Source organism: Fusarium mangiferae (assembly GCF_900044065.1).
Source record: "Fusarium mangiferae strain MRC7560 genome assembly, contig: FMAN_scaffold007, whole genome shotgun sequence".
NCBI classification, from domain to species: Eukaryota; Fungi; Ascomycota; class Sordariomycetes; order Hypocreales; family Nectriaceae; genus Fusarium; species Fusarium mangiferae.
The window spans coordinates 571,717-588,696 of NW_024573927.1; the positions used below are offsets into that span (position 1 = coordinate 571,717).

Sequence of the window (16,980 nt, forward strand, 5' to 3'; positions counted from 1 at the left end):
AATAACTTCGGGAACAAGAGAGGAACTTTTGGCAGCTTGGGTCCTTTTGAAAAGTTCCTGTGCCATTGTGTTGGGTATTGCCGTCCTATCCAGTATGATAGCGTGCCGAAAACCCGGAATGCCTTTGATGGTCTAGCACGACTGTAGCATTGGCGATGATCATCTTGGTGTTTTAGATATCTGGGTACAAAACATGTTGCATCGCCCTGCCAAGAGCTTGGGTTTCATCGACATCCTTTCTTCTCCATGTTTATGTTTTAATTCCTTTGTTAAGCTACAATGAGTATCTCTGAGAAGGAGACCAAACCGGAGAGCCCTTCTTCCAAGGCGGATATCTATCCCGCTGATGAGAAGAGGGGTCTTCCTCAGGATGACAAGAATATCCATGACATTGAGATCATGTCGTCTGATAAGGTGAAGCAGCCTCTTGAGACTGCTGAGGATATCGTCACACATGTTATTCAGGTCGATGATGACCCTACCATGAACCCATGGACGATTCGCATGTTTGCCGTTGGTTAGTATACTACCTTACTTGCTCTTAAGATGTAATGTGCTGATGGGTGATAGGTATTGGACTGTCGGCCTTTGGTGCTGTCCTCCAAGAAATCATGTACTTCAAGCCCCAAGTCGTCTACGTCTCCGTCATGTTCTTGACCGTCCTCGCTGAAACGCTCGGTACCGGTCTCGCGCACATCATCCCACGCTGGGGTCGCATCGGTCGTCTTCTCAACCCCGGCCCCTGGAACCGAAAGGAACATACTGCCGCTGTCCTCATGGCATCAGCCGCTTCAGTCTCAGCCTTGTCTACCGAGGCCTTGACTGTCCAGAAGCTCTGGTATGGCGGATACCCCTCCGTGGCAGCCGGTATCTTCGTCACCCTGTCGTCTCAGCTTATCGGATATGGTGTCGCTGGTATGATGAGAAGTGTTCTGTTGTACCCCACCAAGATGTTGTACCCTGCCAACCTTCCCATCACGACTGTCATGGAGACTCTGCATAAGCCCAAGTCAGAGACCAGGAAGAGATTCCAAGTCTTCTGGATCGTCTTTGTTGCCATCTTCTGCTGGGAGTGGTTCCCCGAGGTAAGTGCGCCGACGCACGCTCACCAACTCATGCTGACAATAGTAGTACATCTTCCCTCTCCTCTCTGCTGTCTCCGTTTTCTGCCTCGCCGACCGCCACAACCCCGTCTTCACAAACCTCTTCGGTGGCTCTCAGGGTAACGAAGGAATGGGCTTCTTGAGCATCTGCTTCGATTGGAACTACATCGCTGGCTTCGGCTCACCTCTCTGGATGCCCCTTCAGACACTCTTCAACAGTTATCTCGGCTACATCGGTGGTATCGCCCTGTCTATGGGTCTCTACTACGGAAACTACTGGCGCGCCAAGGATTTCCCCTTCATGGCCCAGCTCCTCTACGATGGAGCTTCCAACACTACCAGTCATATTCCTTACAACGAGACTGCCATCATGAACCCTGATTTCACTGTCAACAACGATCTCGTCGACCAGCAGGGCCTTCCTTACTTGACTGCTACCTACATCAACTATCTCATCACCTCCAACGCCGGTCTCACTGCCACAGTCGTGCACATGCTTCTCTGGAACTATGCCGAAGTCAGCCTGGGATGGAACTGGATCACAATCGCCAAGATCAAGAAGCTTCTCCGTCCTGAAACATACAAGTTCTGGAAGCAGACCGGTACTCGCTCCGAGGAAGAGAAGCAAAAGCTTCGCGACGACCCCTCCATCGATCCTCATTACAAGCTCATGCTCGACTACGACGAGGTTCCCAACAGTTGGTACTTCGTTATCCTCCTCTGTAGTATCATCGTTGGATTGGCCAGCTTGTATGCCATGAAGTCAACTCTCCCATGGTGGGGTTTTATCTTGGCCATCCTCTTCCTCATAGTCATAATGGTTTTCTTCGGAGCCCAATATGCCATCACTGGATTCGGTTTCAACCTCCAGCCCATCTTCCAGATGTTGGCTGGTTACATGTTCCCTGGTCGCCCTCTTGGTAAGTAACCCCACCATTTGCGGTGCCGTCCATACTGACCCTTTTAGCCAACATGTACTTTACTTCGTACACCTATAACGCTTTTAGCCAAGGGATCCTTCTCCTTCGTGACCTGAAGCTCGCTCAGCAGAACAAGCTCTCTCCCAAGGCCACTTTCACTACTCAGGTCATCGGCTGTGTTCTTGGTGCTCTTCTCAACTATGTCATGATGATCAGGTAAGAGTCTACGAACCATGGATCTCGGTATTTGAAGCTAACTCGGTGTAGCATTGTTGACAACCAGGCTGCCATCCTCATGTCAGCCGAAGGTACCAACGTCTGGAGTGGAGCGCAGGTTCAGCAGTTCAACACACTCGCCATCGCCTGGTCCATCGCCCCTAAGATGTTCTCCGTCGGCGCTCGCTACGAATGGGTCACCATTGCTTACCTCATCGGCTTCGCTGCTCCTCTCCCCTTCTACTTCGCTAACAGGTTCTTCCCTCACATCCGACTCTTCTCTTACCTCAACACCCCCATCATCCTCTGGTATCTCGGTTACCTCTTCGTCGGACTCAACGCCTCAGTCACCAGCTACTTCATCCTCGGTGCCTTTGGTCAGTTCTACCTCCGACGATACCGCCCTGAGTGGTTCGTGAAGTGGAACTACCTCATCTCTGCCGCTCTCGATGGTGGCACCCAGGTCATGGTCTTCATTGCCACCTTTGCGGTCTTTGGTGGCTCTGGAAAGTCGGTTCCCTTCCCAGCATGGGCTGGAAACAAGGTGGACAACTTTGACTACTGTGCTTTCAATGCAAACAGTTAAAAGAGGAGAGTGGGGGAATGGCCAAGGAGAGACCATATAATTGCGGTACCATCTTTATAGCATTTAAAAGTACATTAGCGAATAAATGACTATTACTTTTGAAATCTCTGGCCTTTATACAGTCTGTACGCTGTTGTATTCTGACAAGACTTTGGACGAACTGCAAAGCTTGTCTTGCAATGGATTCAAGTAATATTAGCCATGTAGTATTTTTGACCTATAGTATATTCGGTCTGTTTATAGAATTGAGACCCATAAATTATGTGAGCCCGTTTCATCTGTTGTCACCACATGTCATAGACACTTGGCCTGAACCACTACATCCTTCAGACCGCTGAGCTCGCCAGACGTATAATGTAATAGCAATATCGGTCTGCATTGTATGGCTATGTGGCTATTGATACAACCTTTCCCAGTTCCCCAGACCACGAATTTACCAAAAGCATGCCATCTTTCGTCCGTTGGCCTTCATGTACTGCTTCGCAAACCCCAATCATAGCCCATCTGTCACCAAATCCGATATTGATCTCACTCTTCATCGGACTAAGAATTCTTCTCATTAGACTCCAAGTCATTTTTCGTCAAGACTGAGGCTCCTCTGAGCCAGACCTAGGTTCCTGACCAGCCTCCTTCGCAGTATGGCAGACCGAGTTTGCCATATCCTTTCAGTCTGAAATCTCGTCATCGCGCATTCACTCATAGCCCTTAAGAAATGTGACCAGCTGTTCCGTTAGTCCGTCTATCTTCTGGGTCTCTAAAGCGTTTGCATATCTGCTTCAAGTGCCTCTACCTCTACCTCTTGCTGTTTGGGCAGGACCGACTTGGGACCGAAGTCGAGTCTTGGTAGCGGCGTTTGTAATTGCCGTAGTGACAGACGAAGATTCTTGTCGTCTCGCTAAGCTCTGTGCCCTCAGAGTCTGGTTGTCTATCTCTTGGTCTCGGCAAGCAAACAGGCGGTCTGTATGTTGTTTGATCAGGGCAGCCGTCTTCTGGTGAGCCTTCGGCAGGCTTAAAGCCGCGGTCTCGATGGCCCTGATTGATCGTCGGGCTGTATCAGTCTCCACGTTGAGGATCCCTTGGCTTGTGTTATCGCGCACCTCTAGCTGTGAGAGGATAGGGGCCTTAAGCAATCTCAAGTCGAGGCTAAAGTCTTCTGACTTTGCCCATCGGTAGAGAACATTGCGGCGAGCCTTGGAGATAAGCGGGAAGATCTCTTCCGTGACCTCCTTCTCGATGGTCGGCCCAAGAATATCCTTTGTGCTCTCAGGGTCCATCAGTTTATCCAGCCAATGGGCATTTCGTCGGTCCCATTCTTTTGCTGTGATTAACTTCATAATCGGCGCAGATGGGAGAGTCGGTCGGAAAGGATATGGCTGCATGAAATCGGTTGGTGCCTGTTGGACGTTGATGACGTTTGCTGGGTCTGGCTCGGGAACGGCTTTGGGGAGCTTCTTGTGCGTTTTGGTCTGTGCCTTGCTAGGCTTGAGGACAGGCAGATCAACTGGTAGTGGCTCCTGCTCGCCTCTTCGTCCAAGCATGAGGAGCTGGCCTCGTGATCCCTTGTCCCAAGAGATCGTTTCGCCCAGCTCGATTGCCGACCGCAAGTGGCTAAAGACATGGAAGTCACCGATGATGGTGATTCCCCGTCCATTTGGCTCCCCGTAGACCTCGGGTCTCAAGTCGATTGCTGCAATCAGGCAGAGGATCAAGTCGGGCGCCATCGTCAGGACGTAGTGAGGGTACCGCGCACTTGCAGCGCGAAGGAGATCTGCCTCTGTGTTGATACGCTTCTGCGCCCCCCAGGCAGAGAATACATTCGCCTGAAAGAAGTTTGTGCTGCTGATGTACTTGACAGCCATTTTGAAGACAACTGGGTATTTGTCTGAACTAAGGCCGACTGATTGAAAAGCGTAGTCTATCATGAGCTTGAAGGCTCTGAGTGGCACTTCCTTCTTCGATGTGCCTTCCTGAAGTTCGGTCTTCTGCTTGACCGATGTCTTTGTCGCTATGTTATGATTCGGCTTTGGACCTTTGCTGATAATACGGTCGGTATCCCCGACGTGGATATTAGCAGGCACGTCCCCATCCTTCAACATCCCAGATTCGTCTTCACCCAATTCCTCTTTGAGCTCATCTGTAGGACGGTTGGTGTTGCTGGAACCCGCGGCTTTGGATTTTCCATCGGTTGTTCTTTTCTGAGGTCTTGGTAGGTGCCTCTCGTCGTCGGTCAGTTGTTCCTCGTTATCCAAGTACTCAGATTCGTCGCTGAATTCGTTGCTCTGTGAGTCGTTATTGGAAGTGATTTCAATTAGTTCGGACCGACTTCTCTTGACGGTATCGGTCTTGAGGTGCTTGGAATTGCCCCCCAGCCTTGTAGGTTGCTTCTTTCGCTTCTTATCGTCTGTCATCTTAAATAGTTGCGTCTTCGTCAACTGTGTAGAGTTTGCCAGACCCGGGGGGGGCTGAACTGTTGAGCGTTTCGTTTCTTGATCTGTACTGGAGCCAAAAGCTCCGGTCGGCTTGGGGCTTTTTAAAGAAGAGCAATGGGATAAAGAAGGGTTGTGAGACACTGAGGGAACAACAGACTTGTTGTCGCGGCCGGGAAGATTGTGAAAGGCAGTTGCTTGGGTTGTATCCGGCTCGAGATTCAGTCTGTTATGGGAGGTCCTCTTGTTCGTCTAGTTAGTTAGTAAAGACAGATTCTCATTAATGGGAGTACCAGTATGTTATACCTTCTGTTGAGTTGTTTGTCGGCGAAGCTGGGCTGTTGTTGTTGTTGTATTGTTTGGGCCCGTATGTGTGGGCGCTGAGGTCCCGCTGCTTGGCTCCGAGGTCTGATCTTACTGCTGCGATCCAGCCGTCGCACCGATGCCGCAGAACTTCAAAAAGTCAGTCAACTGTTTTGCCTTGGTCTGTAGAGTATGTAGAAGAAGTCTGACTTTATTGTAAGAGGATGCGCGTGGTAGGCGACCGATCAAAGTCATGTACTGATGTGTTGTAGATGTTGCAGCAGGCGGGTTTTTGGTGTTGAGAGAAAGTGGGTCACTGGATACGATCTAGCAACAACCAGAACAACATCTTGTGAATTACCGTCTGTTCTCGCGTCGCTCAGCCTTGCCGATAGAGTTCAATTCGTCTTAGCCGCAGAACTTGGCAGAAATGCCACAAGACATCGGCAGACAGGACAAAGATTAATAATTGCCAAGCATCTGCCACAGCTCTTTGCAGTGGCAAAGACAGATCTCTCAGCATAGCTTCGCCAGCACCAGCATCTTCCACAACGCCGCAAGTCAGATCAGCTAAGCATCGATGCTATCCTCCCAGTATCCATCCATTAGTCGGGACAAGTCTTGACTCATAGCACAGACGACATTGAGACGATCCCGTTCGCTATTAACTTTCTGAAGAACATGCAGCTTCCAATCAGACTGGCCAAAATCGCAGATTACTACCGATAGTATCGGTCTCTTGACATTACAAGCCAAGAGATAGATCAGGAAGCTCTAGACCTACGCCAGACAAAACTCATTGCAGAATGCCGTCGCTTGAAATACATCCGTTGCAAGATGCTTCCATCAAGCAAGAGGCGAATGGATCTGATCCTCAGCCTTGATCAGCTCAACTACTTCAAGGAAGAATGGATCTCTGGCATATCACATCTTGAAGTCTGTGAAAGCATATCACAGCACCGCTATCGCACCGAAGTAACTGTCAAGAACCCACGATGGAAGACAGGTGGGGGGACGGACTTATGATGAGTTTAGGACAACTTTAGGATAGCTTTTGAAAAGTTGTAGGAGTATTATCATAACTTAAATGAGTTTAGAAGACAGCAAGACCCACTTTCTATTCAAATCGCCTGATCACAAATGCACCATCGAACGCAGAGTCAGCTCATGTACTTGTAATTGAAGTCGACATCAACATACGAGACTATATACAACACAACTATATATATATATACCAGAAAAGACACAGACCTCATCTCAATCTCCGACTCATCACTCGTCATTCATTCATCCACTCATCGTCCTGCCACTGAGATCTCCCCTTAACATCCGGATGGGAGAGCGAAGCTCTCAGTTCGGCTGGAAGCACTGTACTTGGCACCAGTTCCAAGACCACGCTTGGCAAAACCCTTCCAGATCTCACACTTGTTAGCTCCCTTGGTAAGAGCGGTGTCGGCGTCGATGATGGCGTCGCGGGCCTGGACCATGTTGGGGTTGCAGGGTTGCCTATCAAAGGTATTAGCAAAATATCATATCTTAGAGGTCTAGGGAATACTCGCAGACTCATTCCGTCAACTACGAGCTTCATGATTAAAAATCTACCGTCGGTAGGAACGCCGTTGCTGAATTTGGGCTCATCCGCATCACTGTTACCATGCTTGTCGATCAAGTTCCACATGACCTCATACAGGACAGTAGCCCAGTAAGTACCAATAGCATGGACTCCACTAAGACTGTTAACACTTTTGTAAGTGTAGGGGTTAGTGGTAAGGCTGGTGCTGTAGGGATAAGCGCGGATGCCGGCTGCGTTGTTGTAGACCCAGTCACCCATGACCTTGTTGCTGGAGCGGGTGTCCTTGGATGTGGTGTGGATGGCAGTAGCCATGAAATCACCCCAGCCCTCACCCATACCACCGGACTCACCACCGGGAAGACAGCCTGCGTTGGCAGGGCCACCGGTGAGACGGTTGGAGAGACCGTGGGTGTACTCGTGGATGACAACACCAGCGTCGAAACTGCAGTCGCGCTGGGGTGTGCTGTATGTCCAGAGGTACATTCGCATACGGCCGGGCTGACCGTCAGCGGGAGTAGCGAAGTTGGCGTTGTTAGTGCCGCTTCCGTCCTGAGCGTTAAGGATAACGAAATCGTTTCCTACACCACCCTGACCATTGTTGTTGGTCTGGAAGTTACCAGCCTGCTCGGTAAAGCCAAGAAGGTAAAGAAGATCGTGGTACTTGTTGGCGGTGTAGAAAAGCTGGGCAATGGAAGCATCACGGTAGGTGGTGGGTGTAGTGGTGCTGGTGGAGTAGTCATACTCGAACTTCAGCGAAGAGCTATCGGGACGGTAGTTGTTCAGATAAGTTGAGCCACCCGAGGGGTTAACCTGTGCAATTCCGTTGTTCCCGCGTGTTGTGGTGTAGTTGTTTGAGCCGTCGCTGAGCCAGGTGAACTCTGAAGCCTCGAGGTTCCAGGGGTTCGTAACAGTGGTGCGAGATCCCTTGGAAGGATCGTTAACACCCCAGGGGCTATGATAAAACGGTCAGCTCTTTCCCAATCATAAATCAACCGGAATACGTACTAGACCTTGTATGTAGCCTCGTTGACATAGTCAACAACACCGACAACCTCATCAGTCTTGGCAGCGTTGACATAAGTCAACAGCCAGTTATCAACGATATCAGTCTCAACTCTCCATGTGAGCTTGAGCTCCTTGTTTTCATCAACAAGGTAGGTAAGCTTAGCCTCAGGCTTGCTGACAGTGCCCTTGGTACCACTGAAGGTGTAGTGGTTCTTGCTCTTCTTCTCAGCCTTGGCCTTCTCAGCCTCAACAGGGAGAGAAAGGACATCGACTGTGTCCTTGAGAGCGTCGACGGGGTCCTTCTCATCACGCTTGGTAAGAGGTCCGGGAATCTTGCCGTCGTAGAAGCTGTTTCCGTAGGAGAAGACTTCTCCATCAGCGCCAATCTGTATCCGTGTCAGCACATCCATAAATCCCGGAAATCTTGAGAATACCCACGTTGACGTTGAAATCAGCATTGTCGATATCAATACCATTAACCGTCTGGCGGAAATTCACATGCCCAATCCCGTTTGAACCAATGTAGTGATCATTGACCATACGGAAAGTAGCCTTGGGGAACGTCGACTTGACCAAGTCCTTGGCGGTCTCGGTATAGTCAGCTCGCTTGGTGATGAGCTTGGCACTGACATCATCAGGAACCTCGTCCTGAGGAACGTACTCGGCCATGGGAGGAAGCTTGAAAGCTTCCAGGTCGAGGCCACGCTTGCTCAGTGGTGAAGGGTTAGGAGCCCTTCTGCTGGGGTGAGCACCAGCGAGGCTGGAGAGGCCTATGAGGAGGAGAGAGTCAGAGAAACGCATCTTGATGAGTTGCACTGCGGTGAAGTGCTGAGTTGATGATGATGTTCGTGAAGCTCAGATAGACAAACTTGAAGGATCTATTATATACTTCTACAACTTACAATACTATGCTTCCAGTCATCCAACCTTCTTTCCAACTTCCCAATTCAACCGGGACTTTTGTATATCTTGGCCTAGAATATCTAGAAGCTCATAACTATCCACTGACCTATTCTGGGATATAAGCGCTGCAAGAAGGGTCTTTTGTCCAGGCACTATCTCGCAAGCACTACAGTCATGCGACATTGCTATCTGGGGTCACTTGTTCCTGGCCATCAGTCCCGCTAAAGGTTAGCACGTCATATCGCAAAATCTCGGCGGCAGCGAGATAGGAAGGTCTTCTCGGACAAACAACAGCCGAGGGAATAAACGGCTCGGGACGAACCATCGTGGATTTGCACTTTGGGGAAAGGGTGCGGAGTGTATAGCCTGATTGAGATGTATGCGCCGAAGACTAGTGATTAGTCGCTATTGCAAGCTTAAGAGTAAGGTTAAGCATGATAAACCTTCTTAGCACATCGTCGGAGCATTTAGGACGCTAGAAATGAAGTGGTGCAGTCGTAGATATGATCACACTAGCATAGGGAATGAATGGGCTGCGCACGGCAGACACTATCTAGCCTCTCAACACCACTATCCAAGCAATCATACCCCAAAAGGAAGTCCATAGTCCAGACCACTACACCGCAATATACTCTGATCTGCAAGATAAAGACGCCAGACTATTTCTGCACTCTGCAAGCGCCTTGACGGCCCCTGCGTCTTCTTGGCAAAGGTTCTTTTTGACGAACGACATCCGTGTGATCTACCACGACATCCCTGCACATCTGGGGACCTTCCATCTTGGGCCATGTCTCCCGGCAATACCACCCTCAACGCGGAGACGGTGGGCCAATCAATTATCACTCCGCTGTTTATGACTTGCAGGAGAGACGATTGTTATCAGTGGTAAAGAGGGGTAGTTGGAGACCTGCGAGATTTATTAAGGCTCGCTTGGGCATTGGAACTGCCTTTTACATGCTGTGCTATGATGTTCTGATTGATATCATGCCGCTTTTGATATGGAAGGTAGTATTGCTTGTTAAGTGAATGCATCACGCGTCTATTTGCGACTCAGTGACACGATGTTGTATCTTGCATATACGAAGCGGCCTCATTATCAGCCTTACTTGGTACCACGGCGATTGAAACCAAGAACTCCGTCGCCCTTCTCTTTTATGGAAAAGAGTATTGGACACTGGTGAGTTTTCATCGAGGTCATCATACGAGAGACGAGAGCCCCGGGCTTCTTGATGACGGCCTGCCAACTTGTTGAATATCCCCTCGCCCGAACTGTCGTCGGATGACACGAGGTACAGCTCCAAGTGACCTGCCAATCTTGTCAAGCTTCGAGACTGCTACTAGCCAAGGCTTCCCCACGACTTGGCTTTTCAGGTCAGAGTGGTCTGTGGGTTCGTATTACCCAGTAGTGACTCGGCATAGATCAATGTACTATTGAAGGATGTGTCAAGTGCACATGGTAGTCTACAACGTAGTAGCAGATGACTATTCAAATCACATGTGAGAACTTCATCCTGTATGTTGATTTCATGTCATGATATCACATTTTCAACCTGCAACTTTGACATCGCGGACGCTGTCAGGGTTATTTTCCGGTTCGCTGAGGAACGCTCTAACAATAGTGTTATCACGAAAGCATGGTTCCATAGTCATCATGAGATCTTCTTGGTTACTGGAAACAGTTTGATTACGTGTTATACACTACGTGCATGACATGTTGTTGACCCTTTCATCTCAAAGTGTGAAGACTAAGTCTACGTAACCTATAGCGGACCTAAGTAAAGTCTGTCTTCTGCACATCGGCATCATCGCAGCCACAAAGGATGAGGACATCTTGTTTTGAAAACTGTAGAAGGGCTAGCAAGATGGAATTAAAATGCCTGGTCCGATATAAAATTCTTCAGTTCTCAAAGAACGCATCTCTGATAAATCGCGAGATCTAATTCTGGCCGTAATTGGCCCAAGACGTAACAAAGCTATTACTACCTCAAACATCTCAACCTTCCAAGAATATGAAACACAACCGGACTTGTTTCAAGACTTTTCGTGAATTCCATTTTCCTCATGTAAAAATAAAACACTCCGCCATATGGAGGGGACCTCAATGATTGGTTGGCTTTAGTTGCCATCGGCCAAATTGGCCGTTACGGCCCCACTTTCGAGCCGGCGAATTTGGACGTGAGAAACTCGCCATGATCCATCTTGACAACACGATTGGGAAGCGTCCGGGAACACTAGTAAAATATGGAACTTCCAGGCCAGTTTGGCCGCGAAATTCAAATTGATAGAGCATGTCAAAGGAAGGATGGTTATTGTTCCTAGGAAATTGCCTATATAAAGACTTCATCGTCGAACTCTTGACTGAAGTCATCAACAACCACCAATATACAAACCCTTCATACATTTCAGTTTGCCTATCATGTCTCGAACTCTTGCTCTTGTCACTGGTTCAACTCAAGGCATTGGCCTTGCAGTTGCCAAAGAACTCGCCATCAAGCATAACTACCATGTCCTTCTTGGCGTTCGCAACACCAAAGCCGGCGAGGAAATCGCCTCTGATCTCCAAAAGGACGGCCATCAAGCTTCAGTCGTAGAGCTTGACCTAAATTCTCCTGAGTCCATCGATAAGGCAGTCAAGCATATTGAAGAAAAATACGGATATCTCGATGTTCTCATCAACAACGCTGCTGTTTTGCTCGATTTTTACAAGGACCTTTCCACCTGGGATCTCTTCTCCAAGACATTCACAACGAATGTCGTAGGAACTGGTTGTCTTACTCAAAGCATTCTTCCACTTCTTCGCAAAGCAAAGAATGCTCCACCGCGCATCGTGTTTGTCTCGAGCGTCATGGGCAGTCTCACCAAGGCCACTGATGAAACCACGATCTATTACAACATTGACTACAAAGCGTACGACGCGAGCAAGGCGGCTGTGAATATGCTGATGCTCAACTTTGCTCGGGAATTGCGTGATGTGGATGGAAAGGTCAATTGTGTCTGTCCAGGGTTGGTGAAGACGGGCTTGTCAGGTTATCATGAGTGGGGAACGAGTCCTGAGGTTGGCGCTGAGAGGGTCGTTGAGATGGCGACTATTGGGGAGGATGGACCCACCAGGACCTTCAGTGATCGTAGCGGAGAGCTTCCTCTATAGATGGAAATTGTATCATATTATGGTAGTTCGGTGTTGCGCTAGATACTGTAGTTACGAGGGGGATTAGAGCCCCTCTGTGGGTCTTAGCCGTAGGATTTTAGCCTTAAATCCGAACACGTATTTCTGCTTACCAACCTGCACTTGTATTCTCTCACATCACTTCCAATTCGCGAAAACTCGTATCAATCACAATGGAGATTTTGACAGAATCTCTGTTCTTTCAAACGTGTCACTTGTGTGACAAGGCTTTCACTCAGGGTATGTCTGCCCCAAGCATGCCCGCCAGCCGCTGACCATTGTCAGAGCATCCGTACAAGCGTCATGTCAATTACTGCCGCCGCGCCCAGACTCAACGCAAAGGACGCCCAAAGTCTTGCACTTCCTGTAGAATAGCCAAGACGAAGTGCGACTTTGGTCAGCCATGTTTGAGGTGCACGACAAAGGATCTGCGATGCTCGTTTGGTCGACCAGTTCGCAACGGACCTGCGACATCAATTGAGCATTGCCAAGATCTCAATGCTCGAGCGAATAGTGAGCTGGAGGCCATTCATGGATTCGTTCCATATGAAACCCCGAGTGTTACCCTTGAGTGGGACGACTTCTCAAGTGATTTCGTTTCGTCGCTGAACACCACACCAACCGATTCCTCTGGTCTCATGTCGGCTTCTCTGGAAATATTTCCGCCCATCATCACACACGACACACAAATTCGCGCACCCCCGCGATCGCTCAGCTCCAAGGGAGATCTAACGCGCGTATCTAATCGTCTTTCAAGCATGCAGCACGCGTCGAGAGTCATCATGCAGATGCTTTACGCATACCCGCAGATGATGCTCCGCCGGCAAACGTTCCCGCCGTTTATTCACCCCCACTGGCATTTAAAAACTCTCCCTGAGACATTGGGGAATTGTATGAGTATTTGCCAGTTGTTTGCCGCAAGGACACCAGAAACACAGTCGTTCTTGTGGAGGACGGTCGCTGCTGAAGAGGAGCGTTTCCGGGAAAAGGTAAACGCGACGAGGTTTTCGAGTTACATCGGCTGATACGAAGCAGCTACATACCTTCTCTCCTCATGAGGTGCATTTGTGTCTGGAGGCCATGATCATTTACATGATGATGTCCATGAGTGAACCTGACTCAGAAAGCAAGGAGCGAACTTCTAGGCTCTTCGAAACAGCTGAGGTCAGTGTTATCAAGCTTCACATGAACATTGAGCTAATTCTATATTAGCTGATCGGCTCCCGATTTCTTGATCATACCGGTAGCTACTCGACCACTGAAATAGCCGAGCCAAGTTCAACATGGCAAGACTGGATCATCGCAGAATCACGCCGCCGAATGTCTTGCCTATGGCTGATCATAGGCTGCGTAATTACCATTGAGAATGGAAAGAAATGTAGTATCTGCAGCGACATGTGCAGCCTTCCCCTTCCATCGAGCAAACTATTGTGGGAAGCGAGAAGTCTCGAGGAATGGCAGACGGAGAAGGCTTTCTTTGATATGAGCTGTCCTATGATTACGTTGGGTGAGCTCGTTGAAGCGAAGACAAATGCGGGGAATCCGGTTGAGGCGCAGAGGCTGCAGAGTTGGGAGATGGGGAGCGATAAGATGGCTGCCATGCTGAACATTGCTGTTGAGTTTGTATGGGGCAACGTTTTATAACGGTTGGCTATCATAACGGGCTTTTCATGTGGTATTACCGTGCGAATCCTAAGGCTCCTGTAGGAGGGGCACCTCTTAAGAGGAAACTCGACACCAATGCGCAAGCACCGATATCTGCCAGCGAGCCCAAGCGTTTACAGCGATCGTCTTCCTTCATCAGCATCCCCTCCTCGTCCGACGAAGATGAAGCCCCCAAAGCCAACTCGTCAGGCCGCGCCAATGCGAAGTCCTCGCCTCAACAACCAAGGTCGAACAAGAATACAATGGCAAACTTTCTAGCCATGGGAAAGCAGAAGCCATCGCAGAACCTGCAGCAAAGGCCACAGCAGATACCATCTCAGAAGCCGCCGCAGAAGCCATCCCCGCCGAAGCCATCGCAAAAGGCGCCACAGATCCAACAGCAAAGGCCACAGCAGAAGCCACAGCACAAGCCATTGCAGGAGCCATCACAGATGCCGCCGCAGATTCGACAGCAGTTCCACCGGTAGTTCCTACAGGAGGCCCTACAGCACATCCAACATGTGATCCTACCACAGATGCCACGGCAAAGGACACAGCCAATGACGCAGCCAAGGCCACGGCAGATTCCACAACAGATTCCATAGCCGATGCCCTTACTTCCGTCTAATCCCTCGACAAGTGATCTGGCCGACAGTGCTAACGACATCGCGGACGTCGACCTGGTGCCTGAGCCGACTCTATGCAAAGAGCAGCAGGACCTTCTCGATCTCATCATGTCAGGAAGAAATGTCTTCTTTACTGGCTCAGCAGGATGCGGCAAATCCACAGTTCTGAAAGCAGCAGTCAGGAAGCTTCGAGATGCGGGTAAAGTCGTTCACATCACCGCGCCTACTGGTCGAGCCGCACTCGAAGTCAATGGCGTGACTACCTGGTCCTACATGGGTTGGACAACTGACAGTATCAAAGTGGCCCTCGGTGAGCTCAAAGGTAACTCACATCGCCCAACTGTTAAGGCGCGTCTCGAGGGGACGGATGTTCTTATTATCGATGAGATCAGTATGGTTGAAAACCATCATTTCCAGCGCATGAATGAATGTCTCAAGAGTGCCCGATGCTGGTCACCCCAACATCGCGACTCCTGGCCAAACGCTCCAGCATTTGGCGGCGTCCAACTTCTTGTCACCGGCAATTTCTGTCAGTTACCTCCAGTCAAGCCTTTCGAATACTGCATGTATTGTGGCAAACACACCATTGCGGATGATAAATGGTCTCCGACTGAGTGGAACTGCGGCCGGGGGCCATCCTGTGGTCCATTTTATGTCGAAGACCAGTGGGCCTTCAGGAGCCGTGCCTGGGAAGATGCCAATTTCGCTCATGTTCATCTGAAGGAGATTCATCGTCAGAGAGATAAGTCTTTTGTGAGAATGCTTCAAAAGTGTCCATTTGGCATACCGTTTTCGAAAAAAGAGGTGAAGATGCTGCTCAAACATGACCCCAACGATCCAGACGCGACAAAGCTTTTTGCCTACAAGAAGAGCGTACAGGCAGAGAATCAAAGGAGTTTCAACAACTTGCCCGGGCGCGGAACCGTCTATAAAGCCATTGACGGCTTCGACTGGAGGCCACAACACACAGAACTCGAACATTACAAGCAAGACACGCGACAGGATAAATATTCGGATATCCCGTATGTGGATATGACTAAAGAACAGTGCAAAGACAGTCCCTTGGATGCATACGTCGAGATGAAAGTCGGTGCACTGGTCATGCTCAAGATCAACCTCGATACAGAGAAGGGCCTCGTCAACGGAAGCCAAGGCACCGTCATCGGTTGGGAATCCCACGACCCTGCCAAACTCCCAAACTCCAAAAAAGGCACTCTCTTGAATGTAGATGTCCTAGCCGGTCACCATGCCGACTGGCGAGCAAAGAAGATCAGGAGATACGCAGAGAAGCGCGGTATTCAGCGATGGCCAATCGTTCGCTTCCAAAACGGTACTACACGCACGATTTATCCATGGTGCATGGTCAACACGCTCGGAGCAACGACGCCCTACTCGGTGCTATACAGGACACAACTCCCGCTGGTTTTGGCGTGGGCAGTTAGTATTCACAAGTCTCAGGGCATGACGTTGAATCGCGTCACCACGGATCTTTCGCAAGCATGGGAGCAGGCATTAAAGTATGTTGCACTATCGCGCGTGACGAGCCTTGCCGGCCTTTCCATCCTCAAGCCTGGAAAGAGGGATGTGACCCGTGAGGATTCGTTGGAGGTGATAGAGACGTCATCCCATGAAGTCAGGCAGTTTCTTGAGGAGAAGTTTGGCAGACAGCTGTTCAGAGACCTGGAAGAGGATAGATAAAGTACAACCCTGTATGTAAAGCAAGGAATAGTTTTAATCAATTGCTTCAACCATTCACTGGGCCAGATAACGTATTTGAGACTCGCCATGTCTCAAAGCTAAGTGTGTATCGGCTTCTGTTTGGCATTGATATCCCGGCTCCTGACAAGGGTAGGCTAGGTCAGGTGCGAGACGCCACTTCGCGCCCAGGGTTTGGTACAAAAAGGTTGACCCCCCCCTTCTTTTTCATTATCAATGGTTTCTATGTGTGTTCGCAACCTGAAGCTTAAGCTTATAGGCGGCAGTCAACTAGGTAACTACTAATATACCTGCGTGCTATGTATGAGGTGCTCCCTAGTCCCCTCTTCGCCGGAGGCATTCACTCACTAACGTCATTTGCAGATGCAGACACAACCCATGCCCAGCATGAGAGGTCAAACCTCTCCAACTGACCTTCCCACTCCGCCGCCCCAGGGAAGGAAGAGAAAGGCAAGTGATACTGCTACGACAAACGAGAGCGCCGATCAATCACAAATTCTTCCTTTTACACAAACGGACTGAGCGCGAATTATCATTCATCAGCATTTCATCCGGCGACGGCCACGAAGATGATGCCCAACATGATCCACAGGCACCGCCTGATGTTCAGCCCGTCATCAATACTGAGCCAACGCTCTCCGCTGAACAACGGCAACTAGTCGACGCCATTGTTCACGGCCAACGTAACGTATTCTTTACTGGCTCAGCTGGTTGCGGTAAATCTACCGTTCTCAAAACTGCCATTCGAGAGCTGAGGGAACGGGGAAGCAGAGTCACCATCTGTGCACCCACG

General features: G+C 49.7%; 6 protein-coding genes across 6 annotated transcripts; 4 read left to right on the top strand and 2 right to left on the bottom strand.

The window, feature by feature from the left end:
* Positions 1-279: 279 nt before the first annotated feature.
* FMAN_13301 (uncharacterized protein) lies at positions 280-2,825 on the top strand (the record flags this gene model as incomplete). The annotated part of the gene is made up of 5 exons (XM_041832752.1): positions 280-517; positions 571-1,085; positions 1,132-2,023; positions 2,071-2,239; positions 2,291-2,825. 5 exons carry the CDS (start codon positions 280-282, stop codon positions 2,823-2,825), a joined length of 2,349 nt encoding a protein of 782 aa, XP_041683184.1.
* Positions 2,826-3,601: 776 nt separating this feature from the next.
* FMAN_13302 (uncharacterized protein) lies at positions 3,602-5,233 on the bottom strand (the record flags this gene model as incomplete). Its single annotated transcript, XM_041832754.1, has 1 exon — positions 3,602-5,233. The coding sequence occupies one exon, from the start codon at positions 5,231-5,233 to the stop codon at positions 3,602-3,604; it is 1,632 nt and encodes a 543-aa protein (XP_041683185.1).
* Positions 5,234-6,876: 1,643 nt separating this feature from the next.
* Positions 6,877-8,933, bottom strand: FMAN_13303 (putative extracellular elastinolytic metalloproteinase precursor; the record flags this gene model as incomplete). Its single annotated transcript, XM_041832755.1, has 4 exons — positions 6,877-7,060; positions 7,114-8,079; positions 8,133-8,518; positions 8,571-8,933. The coding sequence occupies 4 exons, from the start codon at positions 8,931-8,933 to the stop codon at positions 6,877-6,879; spliced, it is 1,899 nt and encodes a 632-aa protein (XP_041683186.1).
* A 2,518-nt stretch (positions 8,934-11,451) lies between these two features.
* FMAN_13304 (putative short chain dehydrogenase family protein) lies at positions 11,452-12,183 on the top strand (the record flags this gene model as incomplete). The annotated part of the gene is made up of 1 exon (XM_041832756.1): positions 11,452-12,183. The coding sequence occupies one exon, from the start codon at positions 11,452-11,454 to the stop codon at positions 12,181-12,183; it is 732 nt and encodes a 243-aa protein (XP_041683187.1).
* A 191-nt stretch (positions 12,184-12,374) lies between these two features.
* On the top strand, positions 12,375-13,845 carry FMAN_13305 (uncharacterized protein; the record flags this gene model as incomplete). Its single annotated transcript, XM_041832757.1, has 4 exons — positions 12,375-12,441; positions 12,487-13,190; positions 13,237-13,365; positions 13,414-13,845. 4 exons carry the CDS (start codon positions 12,375-12,377, stop codon positions 13,843-13,845), a joined length of 1,332 nt encoding a protein of 443 aa, XP_041683188.1.
* Positions 13,846-14,579: 734 nt separating this feature from the next.
* FMAN_13306 (related to 5`-3` DNA helicase) lies at positions 14,580-16,169 on the top strand (the record flags this gene model as incomplete). Its single annotated transcript, XM_041832758.1, has 1 exon — positions 14,580-16,169. One exon carries the CDS (start codon positions 14,580-14,582, stop codon positions 16,167-16,169), a length of 1,590 nt encoding a protein of 529 aa, XP_041683189.1.
* Between the last annotated feature and the right edge of the window lie 811 nt (positions 16,170-16,980).